The sequence below is a fragment of the Rhinolophus sinicus genome, linkage group LG04 (genome assembly GCF_036562045.2).
Source record: "Rhinolophus sinicus isolate RSC01 linkage group LG04, ASM3656204v1, whole genome shotgun sequence".
In the NCBI taxonomy this organism is placed as follows: domain Eukaryota; kingdom Metazoa; phylum Chordata; class Mammalia; order Chiroptera; family Rhinolophidae; genus Rhinolophus; species Rhinolophus sinicus.
Window position 1 is genome coordinate 920,877 of NC_133754.1, and position 16,499 is coordinate 937,375.

The 16,499-nt window shown below is 52.2% G+C and overlaps 1 protein-coding gene across 3 annotated transcripts in view; it reads left to right on the plus strand.

Annotated features, from left to right (window-relative positions):
* Positions 1–16,499, plus strand: part of MYOM2 (myomesin 2) — a 78,980-nt gene that overhangs the window by 39,168 nt on the left and 23,313 nt on the right. For all 3 annotated transcript variants that reach the window (XM_019737583.2, XM_019737582.2, XM_019737584.2), the window contains exons 18-27: positions 164–351; positions 2,037–2,163; positions 3,401–3,579; positions 4,915–5,029; positions 6,079–6,235; positions 6,326–6,432; positions 8,566–8,610; positions 9,099–9,235; positions 15,102–15,246; positions 15,364–15,423. In XM_019737583.2, coding sequence (XP_019593142.2) covers positions 164–351; positions 2,037–2,163; positions 3,401–3,579; positions 4,915–5,029; positions 6,079–6,235; positions 6,326–6,432; positions 8,566–8,610; positions 9,099–9,235; positions 15,102–15,246; positions 15,364–15,423 — 1,260 coding nt within the window. The remainder of the gene's footprint in view (positions 1–163; positions 352–2,036; positions 2,164–3,400; positions 3,580–4,914; positions 5,030–6,078; positions 6,236–6,325; positions 6,433–8,565; positions 8,611–9,098; positions 9,236–15,101; positions 15,247–15,363; positions 15,424–16,499) is intronic.

The window sequence follows — 16,499 nt, forward strand, 5'->3', positions numbered from 1 at the left end:
ATATTCTTTTAAAAAAGGCGTAAAAACCAACGATGGGTAAAGGCAGGCCAAGAAAGGAAGAGGGCCCAGTGCCCAGGGCCCCTCCGGTTGGCACCCCGGCCGCCTGGTGGGACGACAGAGGAGCCCTCTGAGCTGCGGTCTCTCCCGCTGTGCTTCCTTGCAGCTGTCCCCTCCCCCCCTTACGGGGTGACGCTCCTGCACTGTGATGGCCAGTCCATGACCCTCGGCTGGAAGGTGCCCAGGTTCAGCGGCGGCGCGCCCATCCTTGGGTACTTCGTGGACAAGCGTGAGGCTCATCATAAGAACTGGCACGAAGTCAACTCCTCTCCTGTCACAGAGAGGATCCTCACGGTACGTTGGGCCGATTCCTTATCTTGCTGGGGGTTGCACTTGTGGGCAGAGTCCTTCATTCAGTGTTTCGGGGTCAGTGGCATTAGGTAATGTGATCCAGAAACAAAAATGGATAAAAAAATTCACAGCCTCATGAGATCACGGAGTCCTCGCTCGGCAGGACCTGACCAAGCGGTGCCGAGCAGGACAGCTGTGTGCGTGAGACGTTGGACAGTTGGTGATGCGGCTGCCACCAGCGCCCCGCCTCCGAGGCCCCTCACAGCGTCCTTCTGTGAAGCTGTGAGCCCCTGGCAGGCAGGGCGCTTTCGTCCTGTGTGCAGAGCGGGGCACGGGCTCTGCTCAGCAAGCGTTTAGAACGGTCTTGCCTGTAATCACTTTCCTAAGAAATGCTGTATCCCAACCCCCGTGAGTAAGTCACTTGTCAAAATGCACACGATGTCCAGGAGGAGAGAGTAGGAAGAATGTCAGTTTGGAGTCAGAAAGATCTGGAATCAACTCCAGACACCAACCCTGAGCAGGCAGCAGGCTTTCTCCTCTCCCCTCCTCTCCGAGCCTTGGATCTGCATCTGAACAATATGAGGGCGAGGGTTTCCTCCCAGGGTCCCCTCCCCTCCTTCCTGCTGTAGGAGATTCTGGGCCACACAGTCACCTCAGAGCATGACAAGTCTGTTCCACAGGCGTCACAAACGCTGTGAAGTGAGGGTTTAGTTTCGCGGGGAGTCCTCGAAGGTCTAAGGCAGGGGTGTCCAAACTGCGGCCCGTGGGCCAACTGCGGTCCACAGTCCATTTTTAATTGGCCCTCAGCAAATGCCAAAAATATATTTAGTTTACTTAAATAAACCCGGTGAGACAACACGTACTTCACCTCGAGTGAGTGGCCCTGCTGTTTGTGTATTTTACCGCATATGGCCCTTGGTGAAAAACGTTGAATAAAGTTTGGACACCCCTGGTCTAAGGTCTGTTATGTAAGTTTCTGCTTTATCACGCATCATCAGGATGGAGCATCTGGGTCTTTGGTACAGTTTACACAGGCGCCTCCACCCTCTCTGGAAGCAGTTCCTCCAGGAGGAGGCAGGGCCCGTCCGTGGGGCAGAAAGGATCTTGGCTTCTCACACGTGGCGCTGTCTTCAGAGGCAGCGTCTCTGGATGTTAGGTCTGTCCCAGCCCTGCCAGCAGGCGGGCTGATGGTTCTGGTGAAAGCTCCCTGGTCCTTTGGGGTACCACCAGGAAGAGCAGAGCCGACCGTGGCTGCCGAGCGGCCTTGTCCCCTAAGGCACCTCTAGCCACTGTGCTGGGAGCAGGTGACAACCCAGTGTCACACACCTGGCCTCATCCCAGCAAGGAGACGTCCGTCTCCACTCTGATGGCATCCGACGTGCAGGGGTCCGCTGGGGAGTGTGGGCTCACCTCTGCTCTCCCTCTTGCTCTGTGTGACTTTGATCTCTCTGAGCCTCAGTTTCCCTGTCTGCCCAGAGGGTGCCACCACGGCAACCGTGCAGGAGCTTCCATGGAGATGAGCAGGGTGTAGGTGTCTGGGAGTGGCTGTGACACGGTGAGCGCAGCACCGTCCTCAGACGACGTGTCCTCTCAGGGTCATTGCATGGATCAGTCACAAAGGCACCTTTGCCCCCGTGGTTGTCACACCGCTTTTAGTTCACGTACTAATTTACACACAATCTACATAGGTGGATGGCTTGACAGAAGGCTCGCTATATGAATTCAAAATTGCTGCCACCAACCTGGCGGGGGTTGGGCAGCCCTCAGATGCCAGCGAGCTCTTCAAGTGTGAGGCCTGGACGGCACCAGAACCTGGTAAGAGGCCCGTGTCCTGGACACACTCCCACGCACGCACCTGGCACACGGCCGAGCCCAGAAGTGGCTTTCCCTGGTGCCAGCCCCAAGTCTGCAGTAGGTCACCAGTCTGCAGCAAGCAGGGTTCGATCACGGTACACGTCTTATGGCGCTACTCCCACTGTGCCAGGAGCTGTGAGTTGGGGTGACCCAGTGCTGTAGTCTGGGGGTACAGACAGGTTAGCTGGTGACAGGCACAGACTGATTAGCGGCCAAGTGTGCAGCAAGGGAGAAGCACATGGAAGGACAGCTGGAGCCTGGTCTAGGGCTGGGTGGCCTGGGCGGGAGGGGACACATGCTGGCTCCAGGCTGACATGGACTGTGACCTCAGCAGTCCCACAGTCCCCTTCTCAGAGCATTTGGGCCTCGTGGGGCCCCCAGTTCTAAAATATGCAGTTGTTGTAACTCTGCATCAATGCTACGTTTTAAAGCTCTCGTCACAGATGCTCGTCCTGGGCCACGCCCTTTGCGTTCAGTCCGTCAGAAGCCTGAATGCAGTGGGTCATATGCTCATGTTTTAGAAAAAGAAAATGATGAAAACCTAAAGATCAAAGGTGAAAAAGCTAAAAAATTCAGACTATTTTTGAATTTTGTGGCAAGATTATATTGTTTTTCTTTTTTTTGGTATTTGTTTTAATGAAATTAATTTTGCCCCTTAGAAAAGCCAATGGAAGAACAAGCTGTTACAGGTTCCAGAACCTTTCTGAGGGCTTAACATGAAGTGGCCTAGCCACATGCACAGACGCGGTGCAAGGCCCGCAGACGGGGCCGCCCACCTTTCCCGTGTGCTCGATGCCCCTGCACCCAGACTCAGCACCCCAGGGGAGTAGCTTTGGGTGCTGGCAGGATACAGAACTGAGGGTGACATAGCAGAGGCCCAGGTGTCCCCTTAGCCGGCAGGTGGTCAGTCCAGGGAGTGGGTGACATGAGTGCCCTTCCTTCTGTCTCTTGGACACGCACCTGGTGGTTGGGGCCAGCCGCGTGGACTCATGATCGTTCCTGGAGTTCCCTCGGTCACCTAGATGCCCCATCGATGGGGCTGCAGGAACATCCACCCGACTCCACACCCCTGAGGGAAGATACCCACACCTGCAATGAGCAGCAGTGGCGTCTGTGGCGTGGGGCGTGTGCTCTGCGGCCTCGTGTACACAGGCCGTGACTGCAGCGTTGGTGGTACCTGTGTGTCCCCATGTCTCAGGTCCTGCCTACGACTTGACGTTCTGTGAGGTCAGGGACACATCGCTCGTTCTGCTGTGGAAAGCCCCGGTGTACTCCGGCAGCAGCCCCGTTTCCGGGTATTTTGTGGACTACAAGGAAGGAGAGGCTGAAGAGTGGGTCACGGTCAACGAGGGGGCGACTGCGAACCGTTACTTAAAGGTGAGCGTCCCCTCCCTGAGCATTGCCTTTGTGAGCAGGTGTTCTGGCTCCGAGAGCAGGCAGCTCAGAGAACCTGGGGTGGAGGTTCCAGCTGGGAGGCAGCGGCTCGTGTGTGGTCCCCACAGAGCTGTGGCTCTGGGAACCCGGTGGCCCTGCCTGCCCTGCCCACAGAGCACGGTCCTTCAGGGGCACACAGGCGCGTGTACAGGCTGCCCTGTGTGCTCCGTGGGGGCGACTAGTGCTGTCCATGCCTTTCCATGTCCCGCCCCTCATTTAACTCCGTCAGTCATGTGGCTACTGCGCCAAGTCTGTCTGCTGACACACACGTATGTACACACACACACACACACACACACACACACACACTCTTACTGCATCGGGCACAGTTATGGGGCTGAACTGCTCTGTCCTCTTTCTCCACACATTTCTATTTCAGCCCTTACAGCTCGCCATCACTGGCGTTGGCTGTGACACCAGTGCTGAGTCCTGTGGGCCCCTCTCCATGGCTCACGGCCCAGCTGCCCTCGTCCAGACACGTCCTTCTTTCGGTTGTGGGCTCTGTGATGTGGTTTAGACAGAGAGGTGACACGCATGCACCCACCCTCAGAGAAAGGCCACGTCTGAGCTGGGCACATGCACACACCGTGACGGGGAAATGGGCAGTGCCTTCTGGAAGACAACTGACAACATGCAACAAGACGTTACTTTTGAATGAACAAATCAGCTTCTAAGAATCTCGTGAACAAATTAGTTAGGGACTTACCTAACGTGTGTTTGTCTTATTCATGGTTATCAATGCAGATTACAATGCACAATCTACATAGGCATAAGAAGAGATCGATGTGTCCAAATGATGGGATATGTTGCACAGTTAAAAATCACATCTAAGGTGGTGGCCAGTTAGCTCAGTTGGTTGGAGCCTGGTGCTGGTAGCACCAAGGTTGGCTGTTCGATCCCCTCATGGGCCTCTGTGAGCTGCGCCCTCCTTATTAAAAACAAACAAACAAAAAAACCCCCACATCTAAAATAGTATTTAGTGCCATAGGTTTACGTTAAATATGAACACCAGATTACAAACTAGATGATATGAATTTAATTCTGCTTTAAAATCTGCAAAAAGAGAAAATATCAAAATTGTAGCAGACCTGTTTATTCCTGCAAAGTCAGATTGTGAAGTTGATCTCTTCTCCCCCTGCTTTTCTACCTCACAGTGCAGAACAGGCCCAACTAGAGGATACGTCATTTTTAAAAAGAAAGTGTATTCATTATAAAACGTGAAAGCAGCAAAGTCACCTTTGTTTACCTATTCACGTGACGTGTCCTCTGTATTTCAAGGTGTGTGACCTACACCAAGGTAAAACCTATGTCTTCCGAGTGCGGGCGGTGAACGCCAGTGGCGTGGGGACGCCCTCGGACACGTCTGAGCCGGTGCTCGTGGAGGCCAGGCCAGGTGAGCTGTCACCTGAGACTGGAAGGAGGGCTCCCTGTGTTACGGGTGTGCGTGGATGGAGGGGCAAAGGGCTGGGTGGATGGTGTCCTGTCAGGCTTTTAAAGGAGCTGGATGGGGAAATGAAACGGAGCAGGTACTCACGGCCGTGGGCTCTGCCAGGCCGGGCAGGAGAGGGCACCTTAGGTCAGTGTGGCCGTAGGACCTGCACTGGGGGCATAGGCAGCATACAGAGGTGGCGGTGGTCTACATCACTGCTGAATTTTGATCAGGAAGTTACAACGTTGGTAATTTTCTTGGTTGCAAGGAGGGAAAGTCCTGTTGACTTGACAAGGGACGTACTTCTGAGGGTGGAGGTTCGCTCACTGGGTTCCTGGGGAGGAGTTAGCTGTCGCAGAAAGTGATGGCGCTCAGGCGGCAAAAGCATGTGTGCTTCCCATTTGTCCTCCCTCTGGGTATTTGCTGCGTTTTATTCTGTCTCTGGCTTTCTGTGTCTCCACCCTCTTGGGAACCACGAGCGTCTGTGTGTGCGGCCTTAGGTGTACCCCTGGTAAGGCTGAGGTGTCTCCTCCAATTCCTGAGTCCTGAGGGATGGCTTCTCACTGGCCTGGTTGGGCCATGTATCCACCTTGGTGGAAAAGTTACAACCCCCCCCCAGAGGAAAAAGTGGAGAAGGAGGGGCCCATCGGTGAGAGTCAGGCTGCCTGGGGCCCCCAGAGCAGTGAGGGGGGTAGAGCTCAGACAGAAAAAGGGTCTTTATGGCCAGGATTGGCAGCCCCAAAGGTTCTCCCTGATGGTCCTGGGTACAGAAAAGGAAATAGAAATGTGATGACTTAAAACCAAACGCAAACCACTCTGCCACCCGCCTCCTGTGCCAGTGGTTCGTTCCCTCCCCCATTCTCCTCCCTAACGTCCTAGATGGACAGTGAGTGGAAGCTGGTGACTTGGTGTAAGCTTAGCTCGCCCTGTGCCACCCCCTCTCCAAAAGAAGAGCCCACAGGACACCGTGTCCCTAAGTGCTCACGTGTTCAGCTCGGATCCTTGCTCTGCAGGCACAAAGGAAGTCAGTGCAGGAGTGGATGAGGAGGGCAACATCTACCTGAGTTTTGACTGCCCGGAAATGACTGACGCCTCCCACTTCACTTGGTGTAAATCCTACGAGGACATTGCGGATGACGAGAGGTTTCACATCAAAACTGAGGGGGACCAGTAAGTCACACTTGGAAGTTGGCAATTGTAACCTCTTAGAAATGCCTCCGAACATGAGTAATTAACATCCCCTGGTCTCCTTCCCTTCAGCTCCAAGCTGTACTTTAAGAATCCGGACCAAGTGGATTTGGGGACTTACTCTGTGTCTGTAAGTGACACAGATGGAGTGTCCTCCAGTTTTGTCATGGATGAAAAAGGTAATATCTATATGACATAGGCTGGCCTTTGGGTTTTATAACACTTTCAAAGATTGACACTAACACAGAAAAGACTTACTTCCTTAGAAAAAGTGTGCACGTTTGTGGGAGACTGGGCATGGGAACCATTTATATAAGCCAAAAATTACTTTAGAAATTAAACAAACACTAGAGTTCATTTTCTATCCATCAAATAACTCCGGTCCAGGACATACTGCTTATGTAGTGCATTCAAAGTTGAGGTTTAGTTACATTTCAGTAGTTTGGCAAGTAGGAAGCAGCATATTAGCAAATGAATCCATAAAGTTAATGAGATGTAATTTGGAAGATCCTCTCTTTCCTCCCAACGTTGAATAATTGGGATGATAAAACAAGTCTACATATACTTATGCATGTGAAATAGTATTTAGTTGCCATAATCAAAATCTCTCACTCTCTTGCAAAGAGAAGACAGCAGAAAGAAGTGACAAGTCTGTTTACTGTGACCTGGGGAAAAGCAGTAATTTCTAGTAGGTTGGCTCAGATGTCAGAGGTGGATTGGTTTACTGCCTGGGTTTGTATTTCCTTGTTCCAGCCCTAATCTACACTCCCTGCAGGTCAGGGTCAGCCTGTAGGGAGTGTTTCAAGTGAACAGTCAGTGAGGTGGAGTGAACTGTGTAGCACTGGACAGGATCCTCAAATCTCCCATTTTTGGATCTTTCAAAGCTTCAGAGCCTCTGAGTCCCCTGCTGAAATGCACCATTTTCTGGGATGCAAACCATCGCTATCAATTGGCATCTTTCTTGGTATCGAGCTACGGGTGTGACGAGGAAACCTGACACCCGGGGGTGCCAGGGGCTGTAGGCAGGAGAGGCAGATACCCACGGTGGGAGGCAACGTTCCGATGGCTTCATGCACCTGCAGCTGAGGCTCAGGTGTTAGGTCAATTTTAGTCAGCTTGTGTACATTTAGCGAGACACGGCAGGAGTTGAGCATGGGGGTCTACGCTGTCTGCTTTCTGGGGTCTGTGGGTGGGCAGAGATGGGCCGGAATCCACTCACGGGCTTTCCCAGCTGCCTCTTCTGACCCTCACTCAGTGGGTTTCAGTTTTCTACCCACAAAACATCCTTAAAGAATTCTGAAACACGATGCCTCCTCTGCACCATTTTAAAGGCGACAGGTGACGTTTTCTTTTTTTTTTTTATTTTGTAAAAATTACGTTTATTATCTAAGGTAACCCAGTGTACAGTAGTTCACAGTTATTTCCTGTTGTTCCTGTGACATAATGCCAAACACAAAACTCTGTGTAGCACAATTTATTGCCACCTAAGCTGGTAGGATGTCTAAGTTTTCAGGTGACGTTTTCACATTAATTTTAAGTGGTTGCAAAGGACGAATACTCCCACATATTTTATGTTGTGTGTGGACTTTAAATGTAAATATATTTTAGGCAAAACCTCGGAACTGCAGGTTTAGCTCATTTGACTTATGGAAATTCCTGCCGTATAACCTAAGTGGGAGAGTTCGTGCTCACTGTCGAGCCTGTCATCCAGGTGGAGTTTGCTTTTGATCAGGAAAAGTCTCACTTCATTTTGCATTTCAAACAAATATGTTCCTACCTTGTGACCACGATCTCATTTCCAAATTCTAAGTTTAAGAAGGGAGGGAGGGAGGGAGGAAGGGCAAGGAAAGACGTTACACGTGGTGAAATTCTGGGGGGCTGAGATATGTTGAAAGACATCTTGAAAGGGGAGGAAAATCAGAGCACTGCACTTTCTCGCTCAGCCAGATCAATTTTAGAAATGAGAGGCTCTGGAAACAGATCTGCTAGGTGTTCTCTTCCAGGAACACACCTGCCAGGGCCCCAGTCCCTGTGCGCCCCCAGACCCCTGCCCTAAGGCATCCTGAGCTGGCCCTTCAGTAAGTGGGTTATTTACATGTGAGGCTCTCAGTCGCAGCTAACGTCCTAACTCATTGAAGAGAGTATTCAAAGGTTAAAGTTACCCCGTGTTCTTTCACTTCTAGTTCAAATTTCTTTCACCTCCTCAGTTAGATCTTGGTGATGTCAACCTCTGCAATTGTTAGCCTTGCAATTGTGCACAGACTCCTGGCATCCAGGCCCCGAATCAAGGAACGTATTTTTCTTAATTTCAGAGCTTGAACGTCTGACGGCCCTGAGCAATGAAATCAGAAATCCCAGTACGTAAGCCTGGAGCCCTGACAGCGCGATTGCTGCGGGGTGGGGTGCGCTCCCGTCCGTGGGGCGCGCTGTGGGAACCCGTGGGGAAGGGTGGCCTCGGGGTACAGCCTTGTCACCTCCTCACTTAAAACAGATACTGGCGTAGACGTAACTTGTAGACACTAACATTGCATGGAGTGCGTGTCGAACTTGGGGGGCAGAGTGGCTGTCCCTCACCCCACGTCGATCAGAAGGGACCCTCGGCTGCGGCATCTCCGACAGCAGCCCCTGGCCCGGTGGCAAAGCGCCCCTGCGCAGGCTTCCCACGCGGCCGCAGGCTCGTGCGAGCTTTGTCTTTTATCTGTGGTTTTCATAATCCAATTCAATACTCTGGGGTTTCACATTCTCAGAAAATTTCATAACAGGGATGGATGTTTCCTACAATCTACCCATTCGTTCTCGTAAGGGTTCGTGCATTATTGACGTGCGGTTTCCTTTCTTCCTGTAGCAATTCCTCTGAAATCGGAGTTAGCTTACGAGATTTTTGATAAGGGCCAGGTTCGCTTCTGGCTGCAGGCCGAGCAGTTATCCCCCGACGCCAGCTACCGATTTGTCATTAATGACCGGGAAGTGTCGGACAGTGAGGTGAGTCCTGTGAGCGGAGCCCTGGCTCTGCGGGGGGTCCACCCCTCAGGTAGGTCCCTTACCTGGTCACTGTTCTGTGTGTGTTTCTGTCCCCTTTGGAGCCGCAAACCTTGGGGTGTAGGAGGTTGCCAAGGGGGCTGGGAGGTGGTTGATTCTTGCAATGTTCAGAGATTTCGTCTGGGTTAGATACGGAATCAGGTGTCTTTTAAACCGAAGCCTGTTGGAATTAAGAAATGGCACATTATGTTTTAGAGACGTTGAGCTTGGTTTTATGAAAAGGTTTGGGTGGTGTTGGGGAGCAGGGGAGGACATCCTTGATGGACCAGGTTATTTATTCTTGGCTGTGGCTGCCTTGGCATCTGTTTTTGTTCTGCTGTGAGCAGTGCCGCTCACGAGAGTTTCTGCTGAGGAGGTCGGCTGGGAAGCCGGTGTCTGCGTCTTCGCTGGTTTCCTGGCTCTCCTGGCACATCTGGACAGAGAGCCACAGAACTGCCAAAAACACGTAATTTGCTGGGATACAAACACTGTGTCCGGGTTCTTTTAATTGTGCAGGATGAGCATTACAGTGACTGCAGCATTCCTGCTTGGGCTTTGGGACACTGGCTAGATGTCCATCTCCTTCCTCTCCTCTGATAACTCCACGCCTGCGGCCCAGTTAGCGGACCAGCATTTGATGGAAGCTTTATTGTTCAGCGCTGAGCTTGGGGTCTCACATGCCACCATCTTTACCTCCTCTGCTCTCTTTTATGACGCCCAGTGTGTGGGGTCATTGGTGTATGTACCGTGTTTCTCCAGAAATAAGGCGTAGCTGCACAATCAGCTCTAATGCGTCTTTTGGAGCAAAAATTAATATAAGACCCAGCCTTATTTTACTATAAGACCGGGTATAATATAATACCGAGTCTTATATTAATTTTTGCTCCAAAAGAAGCATTAGAGCTGATTGTGCGGCTGGGTCTTATTTTTGGGGAAACACGGTCGCTGTCCCACTAAGTCCTGAATGCCTCGTTCATTTGTCCATTGCACGAATATTAATAGAACACTTGAAGTGTCGGAACACTTGGGCCATGAGGCAGCACTGACCCTTTCTCTGAGCTGGACTCCTCATGTCTGGCCCGGCCTCAGTGTCTGATGGGCATTTGGTAAAGTTTAGTTGGTTAGACAAACGTCATTCAGGCGGGAATCTTGCATGGACAGAAATCATGTGATGTTTCGTATCCAGGCAGTCTTTCCCAAGAGAATAATACCACACTTTGGGAATTCTGCAAATTGGGAGCTTGGCTAATGAGTAGAAAGCATGTCGTTTTTTCCTGGCCCCAGAAAGGCCGACAGTGGGTGTTATCTCTGGGAGGCACCGCGTGATCCGGGCAAGTGTGGGAATTTAGTCAAGCAGAGAGCATTCTAGGAAGCGAAATGGAACGCGTGTGCTTGCACTTTATTCACACATCTGTTGATAAATGTTTTCTACCTGCTGTGGCGGGCGTCTCATTGCTACCTGGCCAGTCTCTCGGCCTGTACCATTTCACTTCTTTAATTAGCCATCTTCTGGGGACTGTTCCGTGTGAAGATTGATGCTGTTTTGTGAAAGTCGTATAAAAGCCTGTATTTACGGCCCCCGCAGAGTCACTGGACTTTCTTTGGCTGCATCACGGCACTAGCAAGAAGCCTCATTAGTTTCTGAAACCTGCCCAGATGCTGCAGTGAGCCTGCTGAGAAGGTGCAAAGGCTGCTGGATGGTGAAGACTCCAGTCTCGAGCGTTGGTCGTACCTTTCTCCTTCTCAGACCCAATTAGAGTAAGCCCCTCCGGTTCTCTGCAAACAGGGTTTGACGTGAGCAGAATGTCATACAAAATGAGACAGTGCATTTGGCCGACCAGCTTGGAATTTGCTATCTGTATTCAGAAGTAAACACTCAAAGCTCTAGGGAAACTCAAGGACCATGGCAAGCTGCATCCATGGCAGCTGTCACATCCTTTCCCGCCTGTAGTCCCCCAAGAAGGGCTCAAGTCCCCAGGGAGGTGACAGTGTGTCACCACGTCCTGCAATGAGTGTTTCTGAAAGTGCGTGCTCTCTCTCAAGAAGCAGTCTGAGGTCATGCTTTCTCATTTATTTCCGTCTCTCTCACCACTGTAGACACTGATGTCCTGTTTTGGCTTCCCATTTAGAAAAAAATCTAGGTGATCTTATGTAAGCACATATGTGTGTTTTACATGTTTGAAATCATGTTAGAACTTCTAGTTGTGACGGTGATTGTTTATGTTTGCTGGAAGCCATGGCGGGGGGGGTGGGGTGTCTGTATTCACTTAATAAAACCTGAAAGTCACATTAGATTAAATGGACCCAAAGCATCTCGGCTCGTCACCTTCCTTTTTCCAGTGGATGGTGGTATTTATTCTGCAAATCATTTTGATTCTGTGCCACAACTAACCAAACAGCAGGGATGGAGAAAGGAGACATAAACGCGCCCTCCTGGAGGCTGTTGTAGAGATGAGGAAATGCAGCTTCAAGGAGAGAATGACAGAAGGAACAGGACTGAGAGTGTGTAAAACAGTCCAGTGAACACTGTCTGATTCAGAGGAAGCTGAATTTGGAGAGGCTGCAGGAGTAGGAGAGAGTCCTAGGGTGGTGGGCTCCTGGAGTGGGCCTGCGAGGACCAGGGGGTGGGCAGCAGTCAGGCACCAGCCCAGTGCAGGCCGTGCAATACGTGCAGGAAGTGAGGGAGGAAACAGTGACTTGTGGTCTCGGAAGTGCAGGGACAAAACGAAAGAGGTGAGAAGACCGAGGCCGCCAGCGTCAGGCAGAGGGACTCAGAAACGATGCCCAACAGAGGCCGAGGGACGTGAACTGCGAGATGAAGTGAACACAGCTCACCTTTTGCTAATACTCATCTTTGAAATGCTCTTTTGCGACACTGGCGTTTGGAAAACCAAAATGTGAACATAGCCTTAAAGGGAAAGGCGAGCATTGTGACAGTAAACACACATGGTTGCCAGAAAACGAATGCTGCTTTTCTGGCTAAACTTATGGACCTGTCTTAGTTACCTGCAGGGAGAAAAGCTTTGCCATTCTCTTGTTACAGTAGGATTATGGGAGCAGTGGGGGCCCTGGGGGCAGGGGGCACGTCCACGTGGCAGCCCTGCTTTACCTGCCGCTGGCACAGATTCCTGCTTTTCCTTCTGCTCTTCCTGCTCCAAGGACCCCCATGTCCAAGGGTGAGATCGCTGTTCAGGTTGGGAGGTCATTGCTGAAACCCCTGCTGGGTTCATCCTGAAAGGAAGAGTGACTGCCGGTGGGAATGTTACCAGCAAACACTGTCGTCCTCTGTCCTTTCCTTGGTTCTGGGCGTGGGAAGCTGAGGCCAGTGGGGTCATGAGGCCTTGTCTCCGCCTGGTGTGGGGGGCTTTTCCTGCTCTCAAGGGGGCAAAGGAGGCAGTGGCTGTTTCTTAGGGGACTAGTTCAAAATAAGAGCATGCCAACGTGGCATATTTTGGGGCAGCAGAGCCTGCTTCCTTCCATTCCACCTCGGAGACCCCGTTGAATTACCCAGGGGTGGGTACCATAGTCCAGGGTCATCACAGATGGTGACCTGCGAACGTGCCAGGAGGTGTTGGCGGAGTGTCCCCGATCAGCTGCTGCCCACGTGGCACAGCACGGCCCTCATGTCCACCTGTGCTGTTCTGGTGGGGTGTGAGGAAGGAGGCCATCACAGTGGGGTTGAGTGGCCCAGGACAGCGGGGTTGAGTGGCCCAGGACAGTGGGGTTGAGTGGCCGCAGGACAGTGGGGTTGAGTGGCCCAGGACAGCGGGGTTGAGTGGCCCAGGACAGTGGGGTTGAGTGACCGCAGGACAGTGGGGTTGAGTGGCCCAGGACAGCGGGGTTGAGTGGCCACAGGACAGCGGGGTTGAGTGGCCCAGGACAGTGGGGTTGAGTGACCGCAGGACAGTGGGGTTGAGTGGCCCAGGACAGTGGGGTTGAGTGGCCCAGGACAGTGGGGTTGAGTGGCCGCAGGACAGTGGGGTTGAGTGACCGCAGGACAGTGGGGTTGAGTGGCCACAGGACAGTGGGGTTGAGTGGCCCAGGACAGTGGGGTTGAGTGGCCCAGGACAGTGGGGTTGAGTGACCGCAGGACAGTGGGGTTGAGTGGCCCAGGACAGTGGGGTTGAGTGGCCCAGCACAGTGGGGATGAGTAGCCACAGGACAGTGGGGTTGAGTGGCCCAGGACAGTGGGGTTGAGTGGCCCAGGACAGTGGGGTTGAGTGACCGCAGGACAGTGGGGTTGAGTGGCCCAGGACAGTGGGGTTGAGTGGCCCAGCACAGTGGGGATGAGTAGCCACAGGACAGTGGGGTTGAGTGGCCCAGGACAGTGGGGTTGAGTGGCCGCAGGACAGTGGGGTTGAGTGGCCGCAGGACAGTGGGGTTGAGTGGCCCAGCACAGTGGGGTTGAGTGGCCCAGGACAGCGGGGTTGAGTGGCCCAGGACAGCGGGGTTGAGTGGCCCAGGACAGCGGGGTTGAGTGGCCCAGGACAGTGGGGTTGAGTGGCCCAGGACAGCGGGGTTGAGTGGCCCAGCACAGTGGGGTTGAGTGGCCTAGCACAGTGGGGTTGAGTGGCCCAGCACAGTGGGGTTGAGTGGCCGCAGGACAGTGGGGTTGAGTGGCCCAGGACAGCGGCAGCTTCACTGAGGCTGCGTCTGAAAGGAAGCTCTTCGCTTCCTGGCCTGTGTGGGGAGGGGCGCTGTCCCGACCTCTCGCTGCCCTCACCTGTAAGGCTCAGTCGTGTGGCTCTTAAACTGCTTTCTGCCCGGGCTGTAGGGACTTGGGCACCGTGTCTCCCGCTGTCTGTAACATGTGGGAGTCTTTGTGGCCCCCCAGCCCAGTTCTGAACATAGTGGGAGCTGCTGGGTGCCGCAGATTGAGTGAGTGATGGCCAGCAGAGTTTGCTGCTGGAAAGTAGCTGTAGGTGGACAAGGAATAAGAATGTCCTTCAAGAAAACTTTGCTCAGCATCGTCAGCAGCGTCAGGAGCCCTGCCAAGTCCGTGCCACGGCGGCACCACGAGCTGCTGTGCCACAGGCCGAACTTCTCATGGAGACCCCACGTCCATGTGGTTTCATTGCCTGCTGGGCACTGTGCCAGCTGCCATATGGGGTTGCAGAATGAGCGACAGCCCTGGCTCTCAAGGACTCACCTTCTGGCAGGACAGACAGACAAACAGAGAGCAGGCATGGAGATGGTTGGACCCAAGGTCCAGTGAGGGGTTGGGGCATGGACGTGCACCCAGCTGAAATCCAAGGACAATTCTAGGAAGGTCCTCCTTGAGCTAATTATGAGGGAGTGGGGGCTAGTGTTCAGGAAAGCCACCGGGCGATTGTGGGGACAGGCTGTGCCTGGCTGTGGGGACATGTGCTGGGCTCAGTGACGGAGGGTGCTGGCATGGCCCCGGCTGGCCTCCAGGTGCGTCCTGAATGCCCCACTCCCCTCGTGGGCCTCTGCACCCTGGTCAAAGGCAGCGGTCTGGAAGCCTGTGGTCCCAGCGTCCCTGGGACTGGAGGACAGTGTGGTCGTGAGGTCACTGTGTTGTCTTTGTCCCCCACATATTAACTGTCACATTAGGTCCGTCCAGGGAGCAGCCAATTCTGCTGGGGCCTCGTGCTGTAGCCCCCAACCCCGACCCACGGACCGAAAGAACATGTGTCTCTTACTTGATGTTGGTTCATCAAGAGGTTTAGTGGATAGACGTTCATCTTCAGGTCTCTCTGTGTCGTGATCCACCCTTAAGACAGAATAGTCGATGGAAGTATTCAGTGTCAGAGAAAAACCTGGAAGGAGGAATTTCACAGTGGTCTTCTGTTTCCTTTATTGCTTCCAGACACACAAAATGAAATGTGACAAGTCAACTGGCATCATTGAGATGGTGATGGATCAGTTTACTACTGAGAATGAAGGGACCTACACCGTACAGATTCATGACGGAAAAGCCAAGAACCAATCTTCTCTGGTGCTTATTGGAGACGGTAGGCGGTGTTGGATATTTTCTTAACGTCTGTAGAAGAAAATTCAGAGCAAATCCTTTTGACTGGAGTGAAGCAAACATATTTCATGTCTTTTTCCCCTTTAAATATTGCATTTAGCATTCAAGACTGTCCTAGAAGAGGCAGAGTTTCAAAGGAAAGAATTTCTCAGGAAACAAGGTAGGTGGTTGACGTGTTGGCACCACAACATGAAACAAAGTTTCAGGATTTGAGTATCAGGTTAAAGCAGACCCCACATGCTGCCCCGTGACTAAATGCTGTTCTGATGATTTGGAAGTTAGACCATTTCTTAGCTCTAGAAATCGGGGTGCTTTCTGTTCCCTGCCCCTTCCCTTTATTTCATCTCTGTGTTTTTTTTTTGCTTCTACCTTTAAAAGCCCCAGAATCTATTGTTGAGCATCCATATTTTCCGTCAGTCTCCAGGTCAAAGGAGTGACCAGGTTAACCAGGCTCTCTGGCTGATTGCTAAACCTCTTTCACACACGGCTAGGCGAAGAGTTTTCCCAGACGTTTCTTGTAGGCAGCCCTGTACCTGAAACACCTGCTGACTCCGTGCCTCCTAGACATGCGGCTCTGCTCTGCAGACCCGAATTTCAATTCCCTCCATGCCCAGTGCAGCTTTCTGGAGAACTGCTGTCTTGTTAATGTCTTCCTCTGGTCGGGCACATTCCGTCTGTCCATAGTCTTGTCCCAGGAACTGTTCCATGGTCCTGTTCAAACCGAGGCACCACTCAGAGCTCAGCGTGGACTCTGTTTCTCCCTGTAGCGTCCCGGCGACAGGCACCCCTGGGGGCCCATGGCAACCCTTCCCTGAGCCGTTCGTGTTGGAGCTTGTGACCGTGAAGCCCTGTACTTTTTGTAGCTCCCTGACACTTCTTACAGGGCAGAGCTCAGTGCTTAGCAGATGGATGGAAAGAAACTGACTTTACAACAGGGATTAGGACAGGCTGCCTCCATCTTACAGGTCCAGCTTTTTGACAAAACAAAACAAAACAAAACAAAACAACACAACAACAACAACAACAAAACAGAGATGGGGTAGGTTGGGGCTGTTATTAGGCTTTGAAATGGAGAGAGGGCACTAGAAGCTAGTCCAACTGCCAGAGACTTATTTTACCTAAAATGGAGAGAAGTTTTAAACATTTAAATGTTTTAACTGTTTAACTGCAAACAGTATATTTTAAATATATTATTTTTTTAAAAATGCGTACTAACTAGATACAAAGAAAAATGGA